The 25,385-nt window shown below is 41.8% G+C and overlaps 1 protein-coding gene across 5 annotated transcripts in view; it reads left to right on the top strand.

Annotated features, from left to right (window-relative positions):
* The window catches only part of adgrb3 (adhesion G protein-coupled receptor B3), a 324,116-nt gene that overhangs the window by 290,505 nt on the left and 8,226 nt on the right, over positions 1-25,385 (top strand). For all 5 annotated transcript variants that reach the window (XM_037532639.1, XM_037532638.1, XM_017700932.2 and 2 more), the window contains 8 exons: positions 4,303-4,372; positions 4,898-4,964; positions 9,239-9,324; positions 10,489-10,587; positions 12,313-12,484; positions 15,725-15,820; positions 19,542-19,581; positions 24,582-25,270. In XM_037532639.1, the coding sequence (XP_037388536.1) occupies positions 4,303-4,372; positions 4,898-4,964; positions 9,239-9,324; positions 10,489-10,587; positions 12,313-12,484; positions 15,725-15,820; positions 19,542-19,581; positions 24,582-25,270 (1,319 nt within the window). The remainder of the gene's footprint in view (positions 1-4,302; positions 4,373-4,897; positions 4,965-9,238; positions 9,325-10,488; positions 10,588-12,312; positions 12,485-15,724; positions 15,821-19,541; positions 19,582-24,581; positions 25,271-25,385) is intronic.

The following is a 25,385-nucleotide window of genomic DNA, read 5'->3' as shown; positions in this document are numbered from 1 at the left end:
CTTCTGTCTCCCAGCATTTCAACCTGCTCTTAAAAAAGAATTATAAATAAGACGACGCATGGATGGATGGATGGATGGATACATACATACATACATGCATAGATACATACATACATTATTGATCCCGAAGGAAATTTTAGCAAAAGAAGAACGAAACAGAAATAAATTGATTACAAAAGAGCTTGTTCTCATTCTTCTGGTTACCTAGCAACAGACACGGCAGTGCTTCCATCACTGCAGTGTTCTGGTGCTGGGAGATGAGACAGCAAGGAAGGGGAAGATGGATAAAGCGCTTTAAAATGAAGACAGGTGTTCAAACTATAGGCTATTCTGTCCAGTGCATATGAACCTCAGCGGGGAGGTTTACGGATTAGGGTTATTTTTCTCAGTTAAAGGTTTTGTGTGAAGTAAGAGATGTAATATGATCTAATGGCAGAAACGCAGAATGTTTTTGTATCTGTTTGTACGGCTCCTCCCTCTGCATCGAATGTACAGTAACGCCCGTGGGATTAGAGACGACGTCCGCCCGAGTGAACTCGTTGCTCCTGCTTTTGTACGACTCCGTCATATGACTTCCTTAACAACAGTTGCTAAGCAGTAAATGTGAAGAGGCAAAGCGGAGGAACTTGGAGAAATCGTGGTTACAACATCTCTCATTTCAAAGCCGGCCCCAAGTATGAAATAACAGGCCGTGCATTTCAATCAGCTGTCAGGCGAAACCTGCGCTGTATCCAGCAATACAGGGTGACCGATCCTGTGACCTTAAATACAAACGCTTTTCTGTTATTGTTACAGCGAAAGAGTCTGGCCATGAGATATTATCAGCTCGTTCAGCTGTTCGAAGGCCCTTATATTTCACTAGTAAAAATACTCCGTCCTTTGTTCAACAATGAAATCTCACCCATCTACGCTGTAAACCATCCCTGTATTTACAGCTCATTTCTCTGTGCAATTTTAACAGAATTTTTCCGTTTCAGTTTTTTTACTGTAACTTCTCCATGTTTCCAAGCATGCATTGCAGGCTGGGTAGTTTACCCTTCAACCCCACTGTCTGCAGTTACAGTAAAGACTGCTTTACTTATGTTATGTTAAATTATATTTAGGTTTTTAAAATTTGATGTGGTGTTTTCTTCATTTTTGTAAATGACCAAGTTGCGGAGTCGAGTGGGCGCATGTTCTGTCGTGAAGGGCGCTGTTGTGGTTCGGCTTTCGTGAATCCAGGCTTCTATCTGATGTGTACACGGTCTCGCTGCTGTTTTATATCATCATGAAGCCGTAAACGCTGGGATAAGTAGTGTGATGACTGCATTCTGTCATTGCGAGACATCAGAACACAGCATGATTGGAAATTGAATCTACTACTGTTTTACAGTCATAACCAGATAAACAAAAAATTCTTTCTCCCTACGTCACTGGCACACCCGCATCCACACTCTTAAAAATGAGGGTTTGTAAATGGTTCTTGGCTTGGATGTACAGTTCTAGGACAAACTTTCAATGGTCCCACAAAACCGAATCTTTAAGATGGTAAACAGTCATTCAGAGCGGTTTGGTGTGAAACGCTCCGTTCTAGAAAGTCAGAACTGTTCACAGTGGTGGTGATAGGAACCAGACATCCCCCTCTAAAAGCCCCCTCACAGAAAATTAATACATGAAATGGTTATGAATTCACTGCCTGATGACTGGGACGCTGTTTTATGACAACTTTGAGGTTTTGCGTTGTGCTACAAGGCAAAATAGTCCCCACAGAAAACATTTTCCATTACTTTACCATCATCAACATTTCAGATGAAGCTCAGAAGACTCGTGTGGGTTCTCTGGTGGTTCTGGATGGCAAATAAAGTGTCTATATCTGTGTGGTAGTCATGGCGACCGCTGGTTCCCATCACCACCACTGTAAAGACATCTGAACCGATTCACACCAAACCCCCCTCACAGAAAATTATTACATAAAATGGTTATGAATTCGCTGCCTGATGACTGAGACGCTGTTTTATGACAGTTTTTGGCCTAAACATATTTTCTGAAATTTCTTTATTCATGGTGTTGTGAGGCGAAATAGTCCTAAAAAAAAAACATTATTTCAGATTTTCCACTATTTTCCATCAACAGTCCACATAAACTGAGAAGACAAGTGTAGGTTCCCTGGTGGTTTTGGATGGTAAGTAAAATGGGATTTAACCCATTTTCACAGCCCTTAGTTGATATCACTAGAAATGGGTAAATCTACCATGCACGAATCAAACCACCCTGAATGACTGTCAGTGACTGAATTGTGGCAAATCTATGAGAAAACGATGGAATTTCCCTTTACTTGGAATGAAAAGTTCACGTTACGTGAAGCAGGTTTTTAAAAATGTTAAAAGGCTCACACTCATACAGACTAATGAACATCATTCTTTAGGGAACCAAAGCTGGTTCTTCTGTAGCATCACTCCAAAGAACCCTTTTTTCCACCTTTATTTTCAACAGTGTAGTTAATATTTGAATAAATTAGGCATTTCTTTACGGCTGTTCTGATTAGGAATGACTACTCTTTCTTTTTTTACCCCGTCCTCTACCTGTCCAGATAATGAAAGTGACCTTTGTAGTAAATGCAGCTGGGTTTGGACGGTGGTTTGCTGCTGGACGAGGGGTGATTAATGCCATGGAGAGCGTTTGGAGGGCCCTGGCTGCATTAGGAGTCCTAGGGGAGATGGTGGACAGGGGAGGATGACCACTGGGATTCTGTCCGGTTCCTCCAAGCTAACTGATTGCATCGATAAATTCTGCGCGAGAGGGAAAGTGTTAATATTCAGGGCACGGTGACGGCAGAATGAAGCCTTTCATAGTGGCAATCCACCCTGAAACTAGACGGGACAGAGAGTCAGAGAGAAATTCCCATGTTGCTCGTCGCTCAACAGTCATATTTAATGCTCCTCCGTAAGCGATCCGCCATTGTCTTTTTCCCTCCATTGAAGCAGCGAGCTTAATTGTCTTCTGCACTCATGCTTTAATACGCCAGAGCCTGGAAGGGCTTTATGTGCACATGCAGACCTAATACAGACACACAGCACTGTGCAAAAGTCAGAGACCACTTCACCAATTTAATTTCCACACAAAAAAGGCATTAGGCACAAGTTATTCAATTTTCATGGGAGATTAAATAAGATTATCCACCTGCATAAGGAGAAAGTCAAAGGGAAAAATCTGAAGTTTCCAAACCTGGAGTTCAAAGGAATATTATAAAATTATAAAAAAGAGATGGTGGGATTCCTAACAACCACCTGGAAGACCCCAAAACTGCCCCCATCAGAAAATCAAGCTGCTTCAGACCTGAAAACATCCACAGGTGTTTCTGCCCGTCCTTCCACTGTGAGAAGACCACTCAGCGCTGTGGGTCTGAAAGGACGTGTAGCTGATCAAGAAGAACCTCACTGAGAAAAGGAGACGGACACATCAAACAAAGAAGCTGGACGATGGACTGACCGCCCCAGAGTCCAGACTACAACACCACTGAATGGGTTTATTTCAGAAAATGATCAACCAGCTTCTCAGCCTGAGCTTTGGAGGCCTGTCTGCGGGTTCTTTGAGGAGCTGAAAGTGAGGCTCCTGAAAAGACTGGAGGCTGGAATAAAGGCAGAGACACACTTGAGGCTTCTGTGTGATTTTCTGTTAAATATGTGTTTTCTGCTTTTTTCCTCACTATGAAAAAGAATAACTTGTATTTACCGGCTGTTTTGACTGTAAAGTTAACAAAGGAAGGGCGGTTTGACTTTTGCACAGCACTTTAATTCAAATTATTAAGATTTTAGGAAGCAACAGTAATTAGAAAATGTTTCACAAACAAAATAATGACGGACACGTCTGGACCAAAGGCTGTCCCCTTCAACCCCAGGCCTCCAACATCAGAGAATGAATAAAAAGAAATATTTTAATGCCAGCTAAACACTTTCACTAATAACTGTTTTAAGTCCAAGTTAAGAGGAAAAAGGAAAAGGAACGAGTCTTCAGTCCATTCATAAGTCAAAGAGTGGGTATTTAATTGTAAAGTGAATTTTATGGACAGTTACTGTTATTGTTAGTCTTGTATTGTGTAAAGTAAAACTTTACTATGCATTTTTGCCATGTTTGTTATTGTTTGACATGAAAGCCGTAAATTAGACTTGAAGCTGTATTTACAGAATGTAAATCTCTAATGCGCTGCAGCAGTGAAAGTAATCAAACGTCTAAGGGTAAGACTGCATGTCTGCACCCAGCAGAGGCTTTGCTGAGTGTTATGCCTAATCACCTAATAATCTGCGTCTCTTTCTCTATGTTAAGGATTGCCTGCCTTGGTGGTTGCCATCTCTATGGGCTTCACGAAAGCCAAAGGCTACGGGACGCCCCAATAGTAAGACTTTTCTTCTTTTTACTGTGAGTCTGCGTTCACACAGCAACTACCAAATCTGGTTTTCTCACAAAATGTTTTTTATTTTTTTGGCTGCTCACAATATCTTTTAAATGTGATCTGTATGGGACATCAGTCTGATACACGTCAGATTCAGTGCGTTCATCTGTTCACACTGACACTCAGACACACATCTGTGTCACATATGAAGACAAAGAGCGGATTTGGGCCACTTTTACCTGCTGTGTGAAGAAAAAACAACAAAAAAAAGTTCTGAACAGTCCAGCCGCCTACCCACAATCACACTTCACCATGGTCCCTGCAGGATCCCGAGGTATAAACACTGCTTTAAGTTCTCGTCAGACTTCATTCTCTTGTAAAACTCTCTCATGTAGAACGGTGGCATATGGCTCAGAGCCCCCAGACACTTGACGGAGAACCGACTGCGCTGGCACTGCACCATTAATTTAATGCTTGATGTTAATTTTTATGGGAATTTGCTGATATTCGGGCTTCCTTTGTGTGCAGCTGTTGGCTGTCTCTGGAGGGAGGACTGCTATATGCCTTCGTTGGACCTGCTGCTGCAGTCGTGCTCGTAAGTTCACGTTATGGTTTTTACAGTGACGTTCCTGCCTGCCGTATCCATTGAATGTGATTATCTAAACGAGGAAAAACAAACCTGATGCAAATGAACCCAGTAATTACAGTTCAGTGACATCTGGGAAGAACATCACGTTGGCCCGGTTTAGCCAGTATCCCAAAGTCCTGGGCATGTGAATGTTAAACAGATGGATTTAACTTAAAGTGAGGCTAATAAGACCAACACGATGGCTTGATAAAGCATCTGATTTTGATCTAGTGCCCACAAATTAGTAGAGAACAGCATCAAGTGAGGCACCGTGCTGATTATTCTAACATGGTGGAGCATCGGTCACTCCAATAGGAGTTGGAATGATCTCATGTGAGAACCATCACAACATTTTAAAGCACTACAGAGCCCTGCTGGTGACATCCAGTATAAAGATAAATAATGTGTGGCTACCCATATTAATGCATGGGAACAAGATCCTAATGCATGGCCACGACTTTGTAAGGCATTAAAATGTGGTTGACCACAGCTTAATAAGGCATGACCCTGTGGTCATGTTATCTCATCTCATGCCTTACTATGTCAGGCCACGTATTAGGATCTTGTTCCTACACATTATTATTATTATATGCGCACAGCAGTAGATGAAGTACGCAAACCATGTACTTGAGCTGAAGTCGAGACACCCAGGGTAAAATATTATTCCAGTAAAAGTAGAAGTTCCTCCCTTTAGACCTCCACTGGAGTAAAAGTACTAAAGTATTTCCCTTCAAATGTACTTAAGTATAAAGTAAAAGTACTAAAAGAGGAATTCTGGCTCTGATGTCCTGTTATCATTTTTATAACCAGACTGGCTTCATGAACTCATTTCAGGTGAAAGTCCTCCAGCGTCTCTCTTGGTAAACCAGTCTTTTAATAGAAGGTCATTAATTAGTGACGCTGACGTCTATTAAAATGATCAGAAGCACAAAACACTGAAGGTAAACAGTTTCCATCAGGGAGAACCGAGTGGCTCTGAAATCACTTTTTACACACAAGCAAAGTTTCAGTTTCAGATTTATTTACAACTTAGTTCCAAGTTTAAGTTGAATAAAAACTGGCTTTAAACTCAGGATCACAGATGAGCTCCTTTACTATGTTGATCTGTAGGCGTCTGTTCATAAACATAAACCAGCCCAAACTCATTTACTATAAAATGAAATGGTGTTTGTAGAAATTCAGAAAAAAGCCGCGTCAGTCTCGACTGCATATGTGGACATATTTCTATATTGAGCTCTATTTACACAAAGTTAGGTTAGTTCATCATTTATGTTGAACAGACTCTCCCAAAGTTTTACGCTGCTGCGCTGACGTTGAACCGCGTGCTGCACTGGGTCGGTATGACCAACAGGTCAAAACCAGCTCTAAACAAAGTGACCGCTGGGCCCTGATTGGTGCTCTGGCTTTGCGCTTCTTTCGTTTTGACATGTGACGTTTTTATACACACAGAAACCAAAAGGAACCACAGATTTCTCAAAATGTAGGAGGAAAAAGTCGGATATTAGACTCTGAAATGTAGTGGAGTGAAAGGAAAAAGAACCTACATATTTGGTAAGACATGAATCTTCACTGTCTGAAATAAAAGTCTCTGCAGGCACAATTTTTGTCCCTCAAGGAAGAAAATAAGGTAAATGTAACTGTAAAGGTACTATATTATCCTTTAGGTTCAATTTTGTACCATAAATGAGTTATAAATGGCTTTTCCAGAGGAAGGTACTTTTTAAAATCAAGGCGACAAAACTCCCCAGAACAAACCTGCAGTGCAAACCACAGTCTTAAAAAGATGGTTCTTCATGGGTTCTTTAGTAAAGACAGTAGTTCTATATAGTGCTGTAAACACTCAAAGAACCACTAACATACTGGTTTCTGTAAATGGTGAAATTGTTCTTCAGATTGACGGAGAACGTGTTGTATATGGTTCTGTACAGCACCAAAAAGGGTTACGGTGTCAAGCTTCTAACAATAGAAGAACCCTTTTGGGTTCTACATAGAATCCTTTTCAAAAAAAGTTCCATACAGAACCATTTCAAAATGCAAAAAAACCATTTAAGCATGCAAATGGATCTGTGATTGTTTGAAGTTCTATATAGAACTATTGTCTTTTCTGAAGAACACTTGAATAACCATGTTTATTTAAGGTGTAATAATCTAGGTGTTACATTTATTTCGCTCCTAAAGCTGAAAACCTTTCGGATTAAGCTCACTGTCAAAAGTGTTAACAGATTCTGAGATAGGCTAAACTCTGTTTAGGTTCCTGTGCTTAGTTACACTCATTTTAATACAATGTCTAATGATAACTGATATTACAGAACAGTGTCAAGAGGAACTTTCTAAACTCCAGTAATGGGACGGCCACAGCAGTGAACGACGAAGGTGCTCCAATTGTGCAGTCAGTCATTTGAAGTCTCTACAGAGTCACAAACATATAGAAGTGATGATAGTTTTATGTAGAAAAGGTATTAAAAAGTAAGACTTGGTGGCGTTATTAAATGAATCAACGCAAATTTTAGATGACCAAACTTCCCTGCACATCTGCCTACGCCGGATGGATGGATGGATGGATGGATGGATGGATAGATAGATGGACGGATGGACACTGTAGAGGTGAAAGGGCATTCAGCATCACTACATCAGCATCAAATAAAATGCGGTTTCTAGTGTTTTGGTTCCACAACTGCATCACCAGCTCTTCACCATAATAACTTTAGATATACAGTAATTTTCAAACATAATAATGCAGCTCAAAGTAAATCACAGTTTATATAAACAGCCTGAATAAATCAATCAGTGGACCAATGTAATCAACCTATTCTGTCTATGGCCGTTTAGCCCCGCCCACTCACCTTGAATTATAAAGTGTGTTTCACTGCGGCCAATCACAACATTTACACATCAGGTCATTCACATATCAGTTTGAAAGCCATGGTAAAAAATAATAATAATAAAACTAACAATACTAATAATAATAACAGTCAGGCAGGACAGTTTAAGAACTAGATCAGTTATGTTATAGTTGCAGTTCTGTAACACAGATGCAAGAATTTTTCAAATCAAAGAGGATAAATTAAAATGATATGAAGCAAAGACGCCGATCAGATTAAAAAGATAAATACAGAAATAAAGGAAGAAATTGCGTTAAATGCTTTTCATTTTAAAAGAAAAAGTGAGGTTGGAATATGGTGATGTTAAAGTGAATTATGACCATTTTTGGTAAATAAAACCATAAAAATATAACTGGACCACAGAAGAAAAGAATAAGAAAAATATGGGATTTTTTATTAAAAAGGAAAGCATTGTATGAAAATGGTAGTAGTAATAACAACAATAATAATCTGTTTATATTGTATTATTTTTTTTTCATTTTTATTCATAAATAAAGTAGTATTAGAGCAGAAAATGTCAAATGATTGTAATTATTAAAAATAAAGACAATGAATAAAATGACCAAACACAGGGTCACGTATCATTGTAGGAGGAGGTGAGGCAAAAATACAGATACACTCAGCGGCCACTTTATTAGGTACACCTTAGGACCCCCTTTTGCTTTCAGAACTGCCTTAATTCTTTCAACAAGGTGTTGGAAACGTTCCTCAGAGATTCTGGTTGGTTATTTGAGTTCCTGCTGCCTTTCTATCATCTGGAACCAGTCTGCCCATTCTCCTCTGACCTCTCACATCAACAAGGCATTTTCGTCCACACAACTGACCGCTCACTGGATATTTCCTCTTTTTCGGACCGTTCTCTGTAAACCCTAGAGATGGTTGTGTGTGAAAATCCCAGTAGATCAGCAGTTTCTGAAATACTCAGACCAGCCCGTCTGGCACCAACAACCACGCCACGTTCAAAGTCCCTTAAATCCCCTTTCTTCCCCGTTCTGATGCTCGGTCTGCACTTCAGCAAGTTGTCTTGACCACCTCTACACGCCTAAATGCAGTGAGCTGCGGCCGTGTGATTGGCTGATTAGCTGTTTGTGTTAACAAGCAACTGAACATTGTACCTAATAAAGTGGCCTGTGTGTGTGAGAGTGTGTGAGAGTGTGTGTGTGTGTGTGTGTATATATATAATGATACCGGCAATTTTTAATATTAAAAAAGCAGCTATGAACAAAATGCTATGTTAGGTGACGAATGTACGGTTAAAACTGCTGATTTCCAAACCACTGATGTGTAACAGAATCCTTTTATACGCGATCCTCAGAGCTTTTAACACCCATTAACTGACTTATCTGTGAATGTGTGCAGGTTAACATGGTGATTGGCATTCTGGTGTTCAATAAGCTGGTTTCCAGAGACGGCATCCTGGACAAGAAGCTGAAGCATCGAGCCGGGTAAGAGTGTGGAGCGCTGCCAAATGTGGGTGATGCCCACAGCATCTGCTGCGGTCGCATCGTCTCACACTCACTCAGACTTTCATCTGAAACCCCTCCTGCTGTGGCATCATCGCACATAGACACACCATCTTCCAGCTCGCGCTGTTTCTCCAACACACACACACACACACACACATTCATCTGAATTCCCCTTCCTTCTGTTGCCTCATCATATGCTCTTACTCCCCTCCCTCTCCCTGTATCTCGCCTGCTCTCACGCTCAGACATACACATGCTTTCATCTTCAGAAAAGGGCTGCAGACACGCTTAATGGCACCGAGAGGACGAGCGAGGCTCGCTCTCCCTGGGAGAGGCGCGGCATCTCCCTCTCTCTCTCTCTTTCTCTGCAGAATTGCTCTGGCATCTGAATGCTGAGCTCTCCTTTATTCTGCCTGTCTGCTGATCTGCATAATCTGATAAGGCAAACCCTTCATTCTCTATTGCATGGCGTTGCTTCAGGGCAACAAACCCATTTTCCTCATTTTACAACGACATGGTACATATTCAGTGGCAGTGAAGGGGCTTTAATGAAGGGAAGAACAAAGAAAGTGCTTTTACTTGGTCATCGTAGCTCCTAGTGAGCAGCCTGTGGATGACATGCTTTTCCGCACCCTCAGAAAATAAAATCATGACTTCACATCCATCAAAACATATGATGCTCATCAGTTGGAGTACCAAGTTATTTATCAGTGAGTCATAAATATTTTTATGTCATGAGACTGATTCTTTTTATATTTTTGTCATTTTTAACTGTTCTCTCTGGTGTTAAATAATTCTTGTGCAACAAATTAAACATCGCTATATGCAAATATAATGAATTAATTTCAGTCTTTGGGTCTTTTAGTCTAATTGTCTTTAATTTTTTGTTTGAAGTCCAACAAATTACATACTTACTTTCATTCCATATTTTTAGAAAAGGGAAAATCCTGTTTTTCATGTGACGCTCTATATAATTTCTTTCCATTTACTCAGTGTTGCCTTAAGGCAATACACCCCTTTTACTCAATAAATGTCAATATAAACATTTCTTTAAACACTCTCAATACATGCAATACAGGATACTGTACGCTGTGTTGCATCAACGTCTTTTGTTGTCTTGTCATTTTCTTGGCTGTCCTGCAGGCAGATGAGCGAGCCGCACACGGGATTAACTTTAAAATGTGCCAAATGTGGAGTTGTCTCTACAACTGCTTTATCAGCGACCACAGCCAGCAACGCCATGTAAGTGCCCTGCTGACGCTTCAGCGAATCAATACAATAACACTGCATGCGAGCGCATGTATGCCATGTGTCTAAGTGCGTGAGTGCGCTTGTGTCCTTCTCGCCTCAGGCAGAGAGATTAGTGAAGGTGTGAGGAGAACAGCTGGCTGTCCCACATTCGCTCACTCAGTCTGAAGTGAGCTGCTGCTCGAATCGGAGAAACGGAGATAAATGTTTCATGTCTTTAAAAGCCACATGTTACCAGTGAGGTTCCCAGCACGGCAGGGCATACGGTGCAGCTCATGCGCTGCTCTGGATACTGATATGGAAGAAGATACTCTAAACCAACTCTGCTCCTGGATCTGCACGGCACTCGCTTCAACCCAGGACGGGCTCGTTCATTAGTTCGTGAGTTGTTTCATGCCAGCCGTACGCCAAACGACGTTTCAAGCGATTTCACTGTCGCAGACAAATTTCCAAATTCAGAATAAAATCTCGAGTGTTTTACTAGATTTACTGTGAGGTGGTCAGGGCAGTCCTTTTCTCGTCTCGACGCTGCAATAAAATCGACGGTGTTTATGATTATCGAAGTTTTAAGCCCTGGCTCCTGCAGAGAGCCACATGCCAGGGGTGCCCGAGCGAGTGGGCAAGTAAGCGCATATGTGTGAGAGAGTGCCAGGGTGGAAATGCGGACGTGAGAGCCTGAAATCTCTGTTGGTTTAAAGTGGACCAGATTTTCTCTTTTTACAGTCATATTAACTTAAAAGTGTAAACTTGCCGTTTTAAAATTTCAGGTTGACTGAGCGTGACGTAATGGGTGATGTAAGGAAATGTGCAGAGGACTTCAATGATAGCAATTTTGAAAAACAGCAAATATTTATTTTTTTTCCTTCATTTTTGCTTCCTGTTACAGTGGTTTCTTCTTCTTCTTATTATTATTATTATTTTTTTTTTTTTTTACTTTTTGTGGTTTAGCTCATGACACAATCAACAGTGCTGGATGACTTTATATATATTAGGTTAAGTAAAAAGAACATTCTGGCCACCTCGTTTCTATGCTCATTGTCCATTTTATCAGCTGCACTGACCAATTAGTTTCACTCCGTAGTTCTACAGTTACAGACTGTAGTCCATCTGTTTCTCTGATACTCTGTTACCCTGCTCTTCAGTGGTCAGGACCCCCATGGACAGTGGTGGATCATTCTCAGCACTGCAGTAACACTGATGTGGTGGTGATTTGTGTGTGTTGCACTGGTCTGAGTGGATCAGACACAGCAGTGCTTCTGGAGTTTTTAAGCACCTCAGTGTCACTGCTGGACTGGGAATAGTCCATCAACCAAAAATATCCAGTATGATTCCTTTTGGTATAGAACTTGCACATATTTGGAGGTTCTTTGAATGATCCATCCTTTGAAAGGTTCATAAGGGAACCTTTTTTTTCCCACCACAGTCCTTTCTAACATCGTTCTTTTTTAAAATGTTGAAGGAGAGCTACAGGACTTTCCAGTAGGACAGTCCTCGCTTACTGCACTGAAGCGCCCTATATATGCCAGGGTTCTCCAGGATCATTGTTAAGAACCTGAGCCGCAGCTTTAAGCCCTCTGTTCAGGATCTGAATGGTGTTATGGTGAAGGTTATCTCAGATTTGTAAAGACTCTGGCTCTTTTTTCACTCTTTTTCCCCCTTCCTTCCACCCTCACTCTCTTTTTCATCCTTCTCTGAATTTCCACTTCACTTCCCTCTCAGGGCTTCCCTCTGGAGTTCCTGCGTGGTTCTGCCGCTCCTGGCGCTCACCTGGATGTCGGCTGTTCTGGCCATGACGGACAAGCGCTCCATCCTGTTCCAGATCCTATTCGCCGTCTTTGATTCCCTTCAAGGCTTCGTCATAGTCATGGTGCACTGTATCCTCCGCAGAGAGGTAGGTCCAGGTCTGCTCTCTGTACCTGGTGACTGGCCTTTCTCTTCTATGCCCTTGCCCCATTTAACACCCTTATCCCCCTCTAATCCTTCTTAGCCCCCTTGACAGAATCCTGCTCTTCGCTGCTTTGTTTTTGCCGCCCTCCTCGTTTTACTTCCGAGTGGTGTTTAATCCGGCAGAGCCGACAGCCGACCCCCAAAATTAATCCTCGACAATCTACTGGCACTTCCAGTATCACAAAGCATTTGTTTTGTTTTGAGGGATGGCCCCCTCCTATCTGAGGTCAGCCCTATAATCGCTAAGGGGTATAAAAGAGTCCACTGGCTTAGGTGCAGGACTTTCCTCGCCATACAGATGGGCCAAAATGCCCAAGCGCGGGCTAAACTGACATTTCCCTTTCTCTGTCTTTTACATTTCTCACTGCAATGACTTTATAAAAGGAAATTCTGCATATTTCCACATTAAACAGTGAGATTCAGAGCAGTTTGGTGTGAAATCGATAGGAACCAGGGGTCACCATGACTATAACACAGATATAGACATTTAATTTACCATCCAGAACCACCAGAGAACCCACACGAGTCTTCTGACTTTACAAGGAATGTTGATGATGGGAAAATAGTGGAGAATCTGAAATAATATGTTTATTTAAAAGTCTTTGGGGACTATTTTGCCTCAAAATACCCTGCATGTGTCCCTCCCCCATTAATACGTTTAAAAATCTAATCCACAATATTGCATAAATACCATAAAACAATCTCTCAGACATCAGGCACCAAATTCATAACCATTTAATGTGGACGTCTGGTTCCTGTCACCACCACTGAACAATTCTGACTTTTCTAGTATGGAGCGTTTCACACCAAACCGCTCTGAATGACTCTGTTAACATATTAACCATTTCATCAGTGGAATTCTCCTTCAAGAGGACGTCCTTTGTTAGCTGAGATCAGCCTCTACTGCATATTTGCAGCATTTTAGGTAACACTGAAGGGGAGGCAACAGGACGCCTACATGAGCCTTTTTATGGCAGCATTACATTAACATCAGAAGTCATAAAGGCTGCTTTAGGCAGGTTCACACTAAAAAGTGTTAAGCAGCCTGATTCTGGCTGAAATAAGCCTTTATAAATGTTAAAGTTAAAAAACTGGCCTTACTGTCCACTCTCTACTTTACAGTCAACACACCCACAAATATAGGGATGCCCTTAATACTGCCCGCTCCAACTACTACTCCACCATCATAAATAATGCTAAGTCTACGCCGAAAAATATCTTTCGAACTGTTAAACTCCTCCATCCTCCTGTATCAGCGTGCCCCCATTTTGCTGAGCAATGTCAGGCTTTTCTACGTTCCTTTGAAAAGAAAATTAATCAGATCTATAGCCTCTTTCCTTCTACTTCTCAGTCATTCGCCTTTACTGATTTTCCTACTTTGAACACAAAGCTAACTTGTTTCAAACCCATTGACTCCTTTTCTGTCTTGGAGCTCATCACTAAGTCACCTTGACCCTGCGCCCACCCCTCTACTCAAGGCCTGTTCATCTGTAACCATCACCCCAATTGCTACAGTGATAAATTCATGTCTCTCTTCTGGTTCTGTTCCTACTGCCCTTAAAGCTGCTGCAGTGACTCCGATACTTAAGAAACCTCAACTGGACCCGACTTCTCTTTCTAATTACAGACCCATCTCACACCTTCCATTTTTAGCTAAAGTAAAGGAAAGAGTGGTCGCTTCCCAACTCCAGACATTTCTGAGTGATAATGCCCGCTATGAGCCATTCCAGTCTGGTACTCGCCACAGCACTGAGACCGCTCTTCTGCGAGTAGTTAATGATCTTCTCCAGTCTGCTAATAGTGGTTCTCTCAATATTCTCCTTGACTTAAGTGCAGCTTTTGATACTGTTAATCTCATTTTTCGTCTTTTCTCTATTGGTATCACTGACACAGCCTTACTGTGGTTCAGGTCGTATCTTACAGACAGACACCAATTTATCACACTAGGTCCACGCAAGTCCTCCACCTTTCCGTTTACATGTGGTGTTCCGCAGGGCTCAGTTCTTGGACCTCTACTTTTCTTAATTTACATTTCACCCCTTGGCCAGATCATTCGTCGCCATGGCCTAAACTTTCACTGTTATGCTGATGATATTAGTTATATCTCAGTACACACACACCCTCAGATTCCCCTCCCAGTACCCTAATTGACTGTATTTCTGATTTAAAGCTCTGGACGCGCAATAACTTTTTCATGCTGAACACTGATAAAACTGAAGTCTTACTGGTTGGCCCTAAACATTTACTATCAAAGTCATGCGATTTTTTAGTTAGTATTGATGGCCTGCTCGTTAAGCCTGCACCTGTTAGAAATCTTGACTCGACCCATCACTTAATTTTGATCTGCATGTCAAGTTCCTCACTAAGACTGCATTATTTCATTTACGTAACATTGCTCGTCTTCGACCGTTCCTGACCGATAAAGATGCAAAAACTTTGGCTCATGTCTTCATTATGTCCCGTATTGACGACTGTAGCTCCCTCTTTGTTGGTCTCCCAGTAAAGTCTATCCAAAAGCTACAGGACATTCAGAGCTCTGCGGCTGGAGTTCTCACCCACACTAAGCGTTCAGCTCACATCACCCCCGTTCCCTCTCAGCTGCACCGGCTGCCGGTCTCGTCCTGTTTAAAACTTTACTACTCGCTTTCAAAGCCTTGCGTAACCTGCTCCCCCCTACCTCAGAGAACTGCTGACCTCTTACACTCCCTCTCCCTCTCAGGCCTTCTTCTAATAACTTACCTGCTGTCCCAGCTCCAGACCTTCCACTTTGGGAGGGAGGTCCTTCAGTGCCATGGCCCACAAACTCTGGAATTCTCTTAACTCGATCCCTTCAGGACTGCTCTTCTTTTTCCTCTTTCAAATATGACTTACAGACTTTTCTCTTTAATGCACATTTTTCTTCCTCCTCCACTGCTTAGTGAAGCGACCCTGGGTTTGTGAAAGGCGCTATATAAAAGTAACATTATTATTATTAAAGTTTTATGACAGGTGTCACTGAAGGCTTATGTGGGTTTCTCATAGCTGCCCTACAGTAAAGTGTTTACCATTAACAGTGCTCTGATATTGAATCAACACTCAGAATGGGCCAGTTCAGCTATCAGAATCAGTGTCCGTAGGAAGGAAGTGGTATGGCTGCATGTCATGGGCCTTCATATGAATAATACAGTAAATCTCAACCCTGTAGGTCCAAGATGCCTTCAGATGTCGACTGCGAAACTGTCAAGACCCCATCAGTGCTGATGCAACTGGCACCTTCCCCAACGGCCATGCCCAGATTATGGTAAGTAATTCCAGGCCGCGATGAAAAATGTGTTCCTTCACTGCAATAAATGTCAGACATATGTGCTGTACGGCTGCGAGGGAGGATATCCCATTATGAATGACGAAGGTTAGGAGAGGTAGCTACACGTCCTGGATTGTACTCTGTAAACCCTAGAAGTAATTTAGGAAAGCTTAATAATGCGTACTCTATTATTAATGATCTTGCATGCGTTCCTCCCAGTGCCTTGACCTGCTCTTAACACAACCCTCCTAATGCAATTCATCATGTTTACTATTTAATGCTGTGCGGTTGCTTTTAGGATGAGGCATTGCTCGTCATTATGCAAACAACCCCTTGGTTAAACTGTAATTACAAGTATGCAGTAGCCCTTCACCTAGCAAATGACATCAATTCTTCATGTATTTTCCCCCCTTAAGCCCGAGCCATGTCTCTGCCGTGCTTTGATTAGCCGGATTTATCAAATTTCTTGCTCAGACGTTTCATCCTTCACCTCTTGAACTTGCTTTGAGGTGGTTTAGTTCTTTCAAACGGCTCCCGAGAAAGGTTTATCTAACGGTGTGTCATCGGCTCGTAATAACCACATTTCCCCATTTTGTGATTTTCTTCGGATCCATTTGATGAACCATATTCACCCTAATGAGGGTTCCAGGCTGCTTACAGCACTCCGTCCTACTGTATTACTCAGTGTAACTTACTGCTGCGTCAGAATAGGCTGATCTAATAAAACACACTCTTATGACTGAGGTTAATGGTTAAATGGTTCCCTGCTTGGATGTAAGTTTCTAGGAAAACCCTTTGATTCGTATAGAACCTTTAAAAGCGTCATCAAGGGCATCCCTTCCGGGAGACGCTTTCTTTTACAGTCATTTCCACCGATATTTCAGATATTCTGTGTAACCAAGTCGTTAAGATGTAAGCGGAGTCGTTCAGAGTGGTTTGGTGTGAAATGCTGCGTTATAGAGGAACTTAGTTAGAATTAGCCGAAACTGTAGCAGCAGGAACCTCTGAGGCATTTAGTGCCTCTAAAAGCCTAATCACAGAAAATCATTACATGAAATGCTTACAAATGCACTGTGTAAAGTCTGATATATTGTGTTACGACAGGTTTGCAGTAGGGTTTTAACCTAACTCCATTCGTGAGTAGTTATGAGGCAAAATAGTCCCCATAGAAACCTTAATCTTTCAGATTTTCCACTATTTTCCATCATCAGCATTCCATATAAACTCTGAAGACTCGTGTAGGTTCCCTGGTGGTTCTGGATGGTAAATAAAATGTCTATATCTGCGTTGTAGTCATGGTGATGTCTGGTTCCCATCACCACCACTGTAAAGACATCTGAACCATTTCACACCAAACCGCTCTGAATGACTCTGATTACATCTCACACACTGACTTATGAGGGAATGTTTTAGAAAAATAGGATAGGTTTCCACTTTTCAGGTTCTGTGTAATGTCCAGGTGAATGTGTGGTACAAATTACTCTGGCTGACATGATGGTGAGATCCAGAACAGTCCACCTAGAGTACACTAAAGACTGTAGCTATAAAGCCAGTAAAGTACTTGGTAACATCTCATATCTGGATCATTATTTGGAACAACAATGTGGCAGATACAAACATACACTGAAGTTCACTGTAACGTCACGCGTTTAAGCAGGAAAGTAAATCTTAAAAATCTTAAACACTTCACTGTAGGACAGTGTTCATAAGGCTTCACAGCACCTACATAAGCCCTTCACAACTGGCAAAGACTTGCATATTATAAACATGTATTCTTAACCTTATAAAAGGTTATATGTCATAAAGGTTTCCTTTGCAAGCTGACACTGAATCTACGTCAGCTGACAAAGATTTTTTGGTAACACTTTATTTGAAGGCTACCTACATAAGGGCTTTATGATGCATTCATAAGCACTGAATAATGTGTTTATGAAGCACTACTTGAACATTTATTAAGTGCTTATGTCGGTTCTTGCAACCTGACATAAGATGTTTTATGAAATAAATGACATTGTACTGACATAACAAGAATAAACGTTGAACATATTTACAGCACTAAACATATTTAAACCCTATACATAATTGCATCAATCATCTTATCCATGCCATGGAGGGAAGAGGGGGTGGTTTCCAGGCATGTTTAACCTGATATCAGTACAATGTCGTCTTAAGAATGCTGACATAAATAGTTATGTACAGTGTTTTAAATATGTTTAGTGCTGTGAATGTTTATGAATGTTTTGTTTATGAATTCAGTGTTTATGAATGTTTCTGTGGCATTTAGTCCATTGGTGAGCTTATTCAGGTGTCATGTCTGATGTCCTGAAACCTACAGTAGTGTTAGCAAAATCTTTAAAGACACAGTAAAACTAAAAGAATCGCTACTTTCTCTTGCATCCCTCATCGTTTCATTTATTGGTAATAAATAGTCTGAGACCACAGTGGAAAACTCGTTTTTCATTGAAGCCTGGAAAAAAAAACTTTTAAAATTTAGAAAATTTAAAACAAAGACGATTTATGACAAAATGAAGTACAGAAACGTTTAAAATTCCACCATTCCAGGTCACTATTTAAATGTATGCAAGTTGGTGACCATGTTCAGGCATTTGTAGATTTATCTCTTCCAGTGAAGCTCCTGTTCAGACAACTCTCAGGTGGATCTGATCTGCTGATGAAGCTTTTGCGCAAACTTGTGGGGTCCATGCCCACTCGAGTGCACACTGTCATTAAAGCAAAACAATAAACAACTAATAAATTCAAATTCAAATTCTGCTTTTGCCCTTAAATTGTTACATTGATTACATCATTTGTAGTAAAACACTTGTATTATATCAGAAAGGAATACAAAGTAGAAGCACCGTCTCCCGTAGTCTCAGACTTCTGGGTGTGAATGGGTACAATTTACGACTCATGTCTTCATACAGTTTACTTTCCTACATAAACCTGTGACGTTGCAGTGAACTGTTCGTATTTACCATCTTGTTACTCCAAGTAATTATCCAGTTATGAGAGATTTGACTATGTCCTATATTATAAAATAGCTAGAACCTGTTAGGCATTTCAGTGTAATTTAGTTTGAGTGTCTGGTTATTTAGTATCATTTTATCCAGAATAAATACACAGCATTTTGGAGTTTGTACCACACCCTAACCCACTTAATATCTAGAGCCTGGTGGGAATTTCAGTGGGGCTATAAAAGAAAGTGTTACCTGTCCTCCTCAGTTCCCTGATTTCCCTGCTGTAACATACCCTTAGGTCTAAATGATATCAGACGTTCTTGAGCAGGACCGTCACCAAATTGTGCTCAAGGACCTCCAGGATTGGAACCGACGACCCTTGCTTAGCATTACATGGAGGTTCTTTAAACTATGAAAATGTTCTTCATACTCAAACATCTCATTTACAAACACTTAATGCAGTGTTAAGATTATTTGAGGAACTAAAAGTGGTTGAACTGTGGCAACGCTCTGAAGAACCCTTCTTTTTTCTGTGGCGTTCAGGTAAAACTGAGTATTTATTATTTGCAAATTTTATTGTTTGTAAGTCTCAATCTGTCACATTATATCAGCGTTTGACCCTGAAGAACCCATTTAATCACCTTTAGAACCTGCTTCATGATCCACTAATAACTTACCAGTGTTGACGGAGAACTACAAATTGCTTCTATATCACTGAATAGCTGTTTATTATATCCTCTCTGCTCGCTCTCTCCACACAGACGGACTTTGAAAAAGACGTGGACATCGCCTGTCGATCAGGTAAGGAACAGATGGTTGGATATTAATGAGGTTCTAATTACAGCGTCCCTCATGGGCCAAAAACAGGCTGGAACCATGAAAAATAAACCCCGATTTGCACTTCAGATGTGAAAAAAAGGCACCCCAGGGTGACTGGCTTGATAATCATAAAGCACTGATTCCCTTTAGAAAACTGGAAAAAAAAAAAAAACACTTTTGGTCTGTTTTAGAAGCGTGCTGTCAAAAGCTGCTGTCACCGCATGGTATGTTTAGTCATAATTATTTTATTGCACCTCTCTATCCTCTTTGAACTTCTGCAGTATAAAAAAGGGGGAAAATAAATTGTACTTCTGTGTAAACTCGCCGGTGCACACCCCTAATTGTCTTCCCGAAGAGCGATCATCGAAGCTCATTCAAAACAAATTGTGATTTCGAAGTCTAGACAGATGGAATTTTCAGTTCTCCGTCATTCACAACTGGTCGACGCGTTGTTTCGCAAAAACATAAAGCACCTTTGACATTAAAATAGGGTTTAATCGTCTAAATCCGTTTATCAGGTCTCTATTTTTTCCTGCAAGGTGAAACGAAGTCCCTGTCATTAAGTTTAAACGCAGTTATCAGTGATCTTGAAGAAAATCCCGACAGTATGGAGCTCCTGATTAAATCAGCCTAAAGAAAACAGCAGCTACAGCCTTTGAGAGATTAGATTAGTCCTTGTGTTGGGGTCACTTCAGTCCTAACAGTGTGACGCCATCACAGGCCGCCACCACAGCTGGGTGTAGCTGAACATCATGACTGTGGGGGTTTAGATTTATTACATGAAGATTGAAGCTGTGAGCTTTACTGGCTCATCAAACTCAAGGATGCAATCAGCTGAATACACTTCAATCACCCAAGCGCTATACTATAAACATGGAAAAGACTTATATGCTGGATACTGAAGCTATTTATTGAAGGGCTTACATGGGCTGCACCTATAATCTGTAGAGCCGTCCTTTCCATTCCATCTTATCACGACATCATACGCGACTCACATTTGGAGTTATGAGCCTATGAAGAGGGGCTGAGCTACACGTAATCTGCCTCTCACTGTGTGGAACTGGTGGATTCGTGCGTGCAACTACATTCTGTGTGAAACTGATCACTAACGTCTAACCGTCATACCGGAAATGTCGTGCAGAGCGTTTACAGCTGCTGCAGTCGCTGCAGCGGTTTTTGGAAAGTAGTGATGAAGATGCCGGAGCATTTTGATATGAAACATATGACGATCACGCTATGAAGAGACTTTAAAGGAGAGTTTAAAAAGAGATGAGCAAATCGAGAGAATGAGCTCAGACCCCAGAGGGTAAAATACACTGCGCTTCTGGATTTTGCCTAAAAAATATAATTGAGAACCCTAGTGTGATTGATCTATTAGTGAGGATCATAAGAACAAGTGAGAACCCTGCTATCTGAACTCTGCCGCACCAAAACAGCAGCCCAAGACCCCCTGAGCAGGATCTCATGTGCGGTTCGTTCGAAATAGGATCTCAGTGCAGACCAACAACATTTAAACTAGAGATTGATCTGATCTGATCTGATCCTATATTGGTATAGGGTCTGATACTGACGTCACTTCACTCATCGGATATTGGAGTGACACCTGACAATCCATATTCCAGTCCACAGCTTGCACTGGACCATGTTACGTAACATAAGACACATCACCAGTCCAGATTTCGTTCCACATCTTACCACGAACCCGTGGCAACTTCAGTCTGTAACCAAGTAAGCAAATAACATCAGCTGTTCGTTTGGCTGAAATGTCGTTTGTCTGGAGACATTTTAGCCTGGAAAAGCGGAAAAGCAAGACCGCTAGTGCAGCTGTGTCTTACGATACAACCAGTTTAATCACCTGCAGAGGTTTCACCTGAATGAGTACCTGGAATTCAGGATAGCTAACAGGCAGGAAGACGATACCAGGCAGCGCCTCTCGCTGAAGCTCTCCAGAAACGCGATAAACTTCCAGCACACAACCCAAAGTTCATTATACTCGATGACCAACGACTATCTGTAGTGGAAAATGTTGGATTTCGCAGACAGTTGAAGAACTCAGGGCCCAGGAATAATGTGCCGTCTGGAAAATACATTCAGAGACGGTGCAGTTTGGTGTTGAAGCCATGAGCTTCACCACTGATATACGGACCACAGACGTGAGCCCAGTGTCTCTCATAAGTCCTGTATAATCTGATGATGAGCTCTGAATCGGTTAAATGATTCAGATAGCTTTCCTTTTTAAATGTGACATTTTAATAATGGTAATGAATCAGCAGTACTATGCTCTGCAAAGCATGTGCATATGAAAGGCTATTTGTAGGGGATAAGCAGCCAAGACTGTGCAAACATTTTAGAGACCCGTAAAAATTATATATTTAAAAAGCAATGTGACTGGGCAGTAAGCATTTATAATACGGGGTGACTCAAAAAGATTCATCTGATTTCATAATGATTTACTTCACTTGTAAATCATCACAGAACAATGCAATAACTTTAAATGGCTTAAATGAGGATAAAGTTTATTGTGTAATTTGATAAGTGCTCAAAAAGTGCTTTCTCTTGGAACTGTTGGGAGGTTCGCTGCCATACTGACAGTCAGAAACTCTACGACCCCCTCTGTCAATTGGATTGTGACTGGTTCCTAGGCGCCTCATGGATGTAGAAATACGCCTCTTTGAAATCGAATGAATCAATTTGAATCACTGTATCGCAATAAATGCAAATAACATTCATTTAGTTTTTTTATTTATTTATTTTTTATGTCTGTCAGTGCATTTTTCCAGAACTGTCCTTGAAGAAGCTCACTATTATTTGTATCGATTACCCGATACTTGGTTTGGTTAATTAATGCTTCGTTATGTTAAACCAGGTGTGCTGAACAAATTCATCCAGTGATGACAGGGGTGCCAAAGAGAAATGTGCAATCAAACCTTGTTATTTGCTACTGCATTTAATGTTGGTTTGCATTTATGCTAACGTTAGGTGTGTTTTTACAGTCAAAACACACCGACTGCAAGGATAAACAGTTTGCTGATGTACCTTTTGTACACTATTGTACACCTACATTACGCATGTAACAGATAATATTGTGCTGCTTCAGGAATAATACAAGCTCAGCTTAATGTGTTTCACTTGAAGTTTGACCGCTGTGGTAGGAGAGGTGGGCCAGCAACCAGAAGGTCACACGTTTATATCCCAGGACTGACTGTGTATTTCTGGTTATGCCTCTGGGCAAAGCATTTAACCCCCAACTGCCCCAGACGGCGCTGCTCTGCTGTACAGCTCCCAGACTCGGCATAATTAGGCTGTAAAATGGCCATTTTTCAATGAAGTATAACAATAACACCAGAAGTTCAAGAACTTCTTTGTACCTTGGCGTACAAGCCATTAAAATAATCGAATTTGGTTGTTTTGAGCTCTCCAGCATTACATGGTTTCAGCATTAATCCTGATTTTAGCCTCTGCAGAGGTTATTTTAGCTTGTTATACTGGCTCCTATTTTCTCATTTCACGGTTCTCACTCATTTCAGTATAATCATATATACTGTAATGGAATCAGATTAAGTTGAAAATAAACATTTAGCGAGCAAGAAAGTTTGCAGAGCCCTCCACTTTTGAAGATTTGAGTTTCAGGCGGCAACAGTGAGTCATGCCCCCTAAAAAGATGACGTTCTAATGTCCAGGAGGATTGTTCTGAGGTCAGACATCAGCCTGACATAACTTGAGTCTGGTGCATACTCAGGGCAGCTTGCCACAGCTTTAAAGAGGAATCTTCTGGTCTTGATGATCTTGCTAGCAGGCAACTTCTATCTGACAGGTTTTTTTATCCACTCGTTCGCTTTATGTGGAGCAGTGATTCGGTTTTAAAACAAAAACAGCGGGGGAGTTTTACCTAGCGCTGCTGCCCTTGTGTTCTCCTTGCCCACCGTTTGTGAACAGCAGCCTTAATTCCCTGTGGATTTGGGGAAAGTGAAGATTAAAATGCCCCCGAAACGCCTCCACAGTGAACAGCCGCGGAGTACAGCTTGTTCTCTCAGAACAGAGGGTAGGACTGACAAGCCGGCTAGATGCACGCTGCTTGTGTGTCAGGTGCTCTCCAATGTGAGTGGAGCACTTCAGTGTAAATCAGGACGTGACTCCTTCCCCGCAGGTGTCGTGAGTGGGGTTTGGTGGCTATGGGAAGCAAGTGCTTGTTCTCTTAGCTTTTTCTGGAAACTGGTTGTTTCTTGTCAAGACAACAAGCAGCGCTTCTAAAACAAGTCGTGGAACAAGGAACGCAACCGAAAATGCTAATGTGGCTAGTAGTGAACGAAAGCTTGATCTGAGATTTTAATGGGCCAAGAACTGAGCCTTAAGGCACACCATACAACAGACAAGATGAGGCAGCTCTCTGATTTTGCTGCTTGCTTGTTATTTTGGGCAAAGTATTCCTCACCGTTACATGTGTTGCAACACAACTGTGAAAAACGTGATTGGGGCACTATACTGGATCCCTAAAGATCCTTAAAGCTCACATTTTAGTTAGTAGTAATTTATGAGCCTTCATTTTAGGATAGTAGCTCATCTGATAGGGTCAACTTCAAATTTGTTAAAGTGAAGCAGGTTGTAACGTTTAAGATTTGGGGCTTGAATTTATAAAAGTTAATGGTAGTATTATTCCTGAAATAGCACATCATCATATCAATTCTATTAATATAGGACTTCTACAAAAATGATAATAATAATAAGAAAAAATATTTTTTTCACAAAAGGTCTTTCGTATGCTTTGTATTGTACTGCTCTATTCAACTTAATTATTTAACTAGAAACTGACTGATGAGCCTTAGGTTGAAAAGGTGCAACATGCTGCTATGTTCTTGAGGGGTGGAGTCAGCAGGTCAGGCGACATAGTCACACCATTGGGAAGCATCAGGTGTTTAACTTTAGTTAACTTTAGTTTTGTTGACTTCCTAATAAAACTAACACCGCAATTCGTCCACTTGTAGCTCTTCACAAAGACATTGGATCGTGTCGTGCCGCCACCATCACCGGCACGCTATCCCGCATCTCCCTCAACGATGAAGAGGAGGAGAAAGGTCCAGAGGGCCTCAACTACTCCACGTTGCCTGGCAACATCATCTCCAAGGTGATCATCCAGCAGCCCTCGGGTCTGCACATGCCCAAGGAGCTAAGTGAGCAGTGCCTGGGCGACGCAACCGGCGACATGCGCCGCACCGTCTACCTGTGCACGGACGACACCATGCGGCAGAGCGAACAGGAGCTGACCGGCCACTCGCAGCAGGGCCCCATGGAGACGGACTACATTGTCATGCCTCGCGCCTCGGCTTCCGCAGCCGCGGCATCGGGGATCGGAGGCTCCGGCGGCGTGCCCACTCTGCTGAAGGAGGACAGCAAGATGAACATCACCATGGACACCCTGCCTCACGAAAGGCTGATGCACTACAAAGTCAGCCCCGAGTTCAACATCAGCCCGTCGGGGATGGAGCACATGGGCATGGGCATGGGTATGGGCATGGGCATGGAGCAGCAGTTCCAAGGCGGAGCTCCAGAACACATGCAGAACCTGCCTTTCGAACCCCGCACAGCCGTTAAGAACTTCCTGGCCGAGATGGAGGAGAGCGGAGGACTGTCCCGCAGCGAGACCGGCTCCACTACCTCCATGAGCTCTTTAGAGGTGAGTTCCGAGTTCTTAAATTCAAGGTTGCCAACCGTTCGTAAATTTACCAACTGTTTGAGAAAACTCGAAATCGGAGCGCACCCACCCCACCCCCCCACAACCCCTTCAGAAC

The sequence above is a fragment of the Pygocentrus nattereri genome, chromosome 22, assembly GCF_015220715.1.
Source record: "Pygocentrus nattereri isolate fPygNat1 chromosome 22, fPygNat1.pri, whole genome shotgun sequence".
NCBI lineage: Eukaryota > Metazoa > Chordata > Actinopteri > Characiformes > Serrasalmidae > Pygocentrus > Pygocentrus nattereri.
The sequence above is the reverse complement of the archived record's forward strand: the minus strand, read 5'-3'. Positions and strand labels throughout refer to the sequence as shown.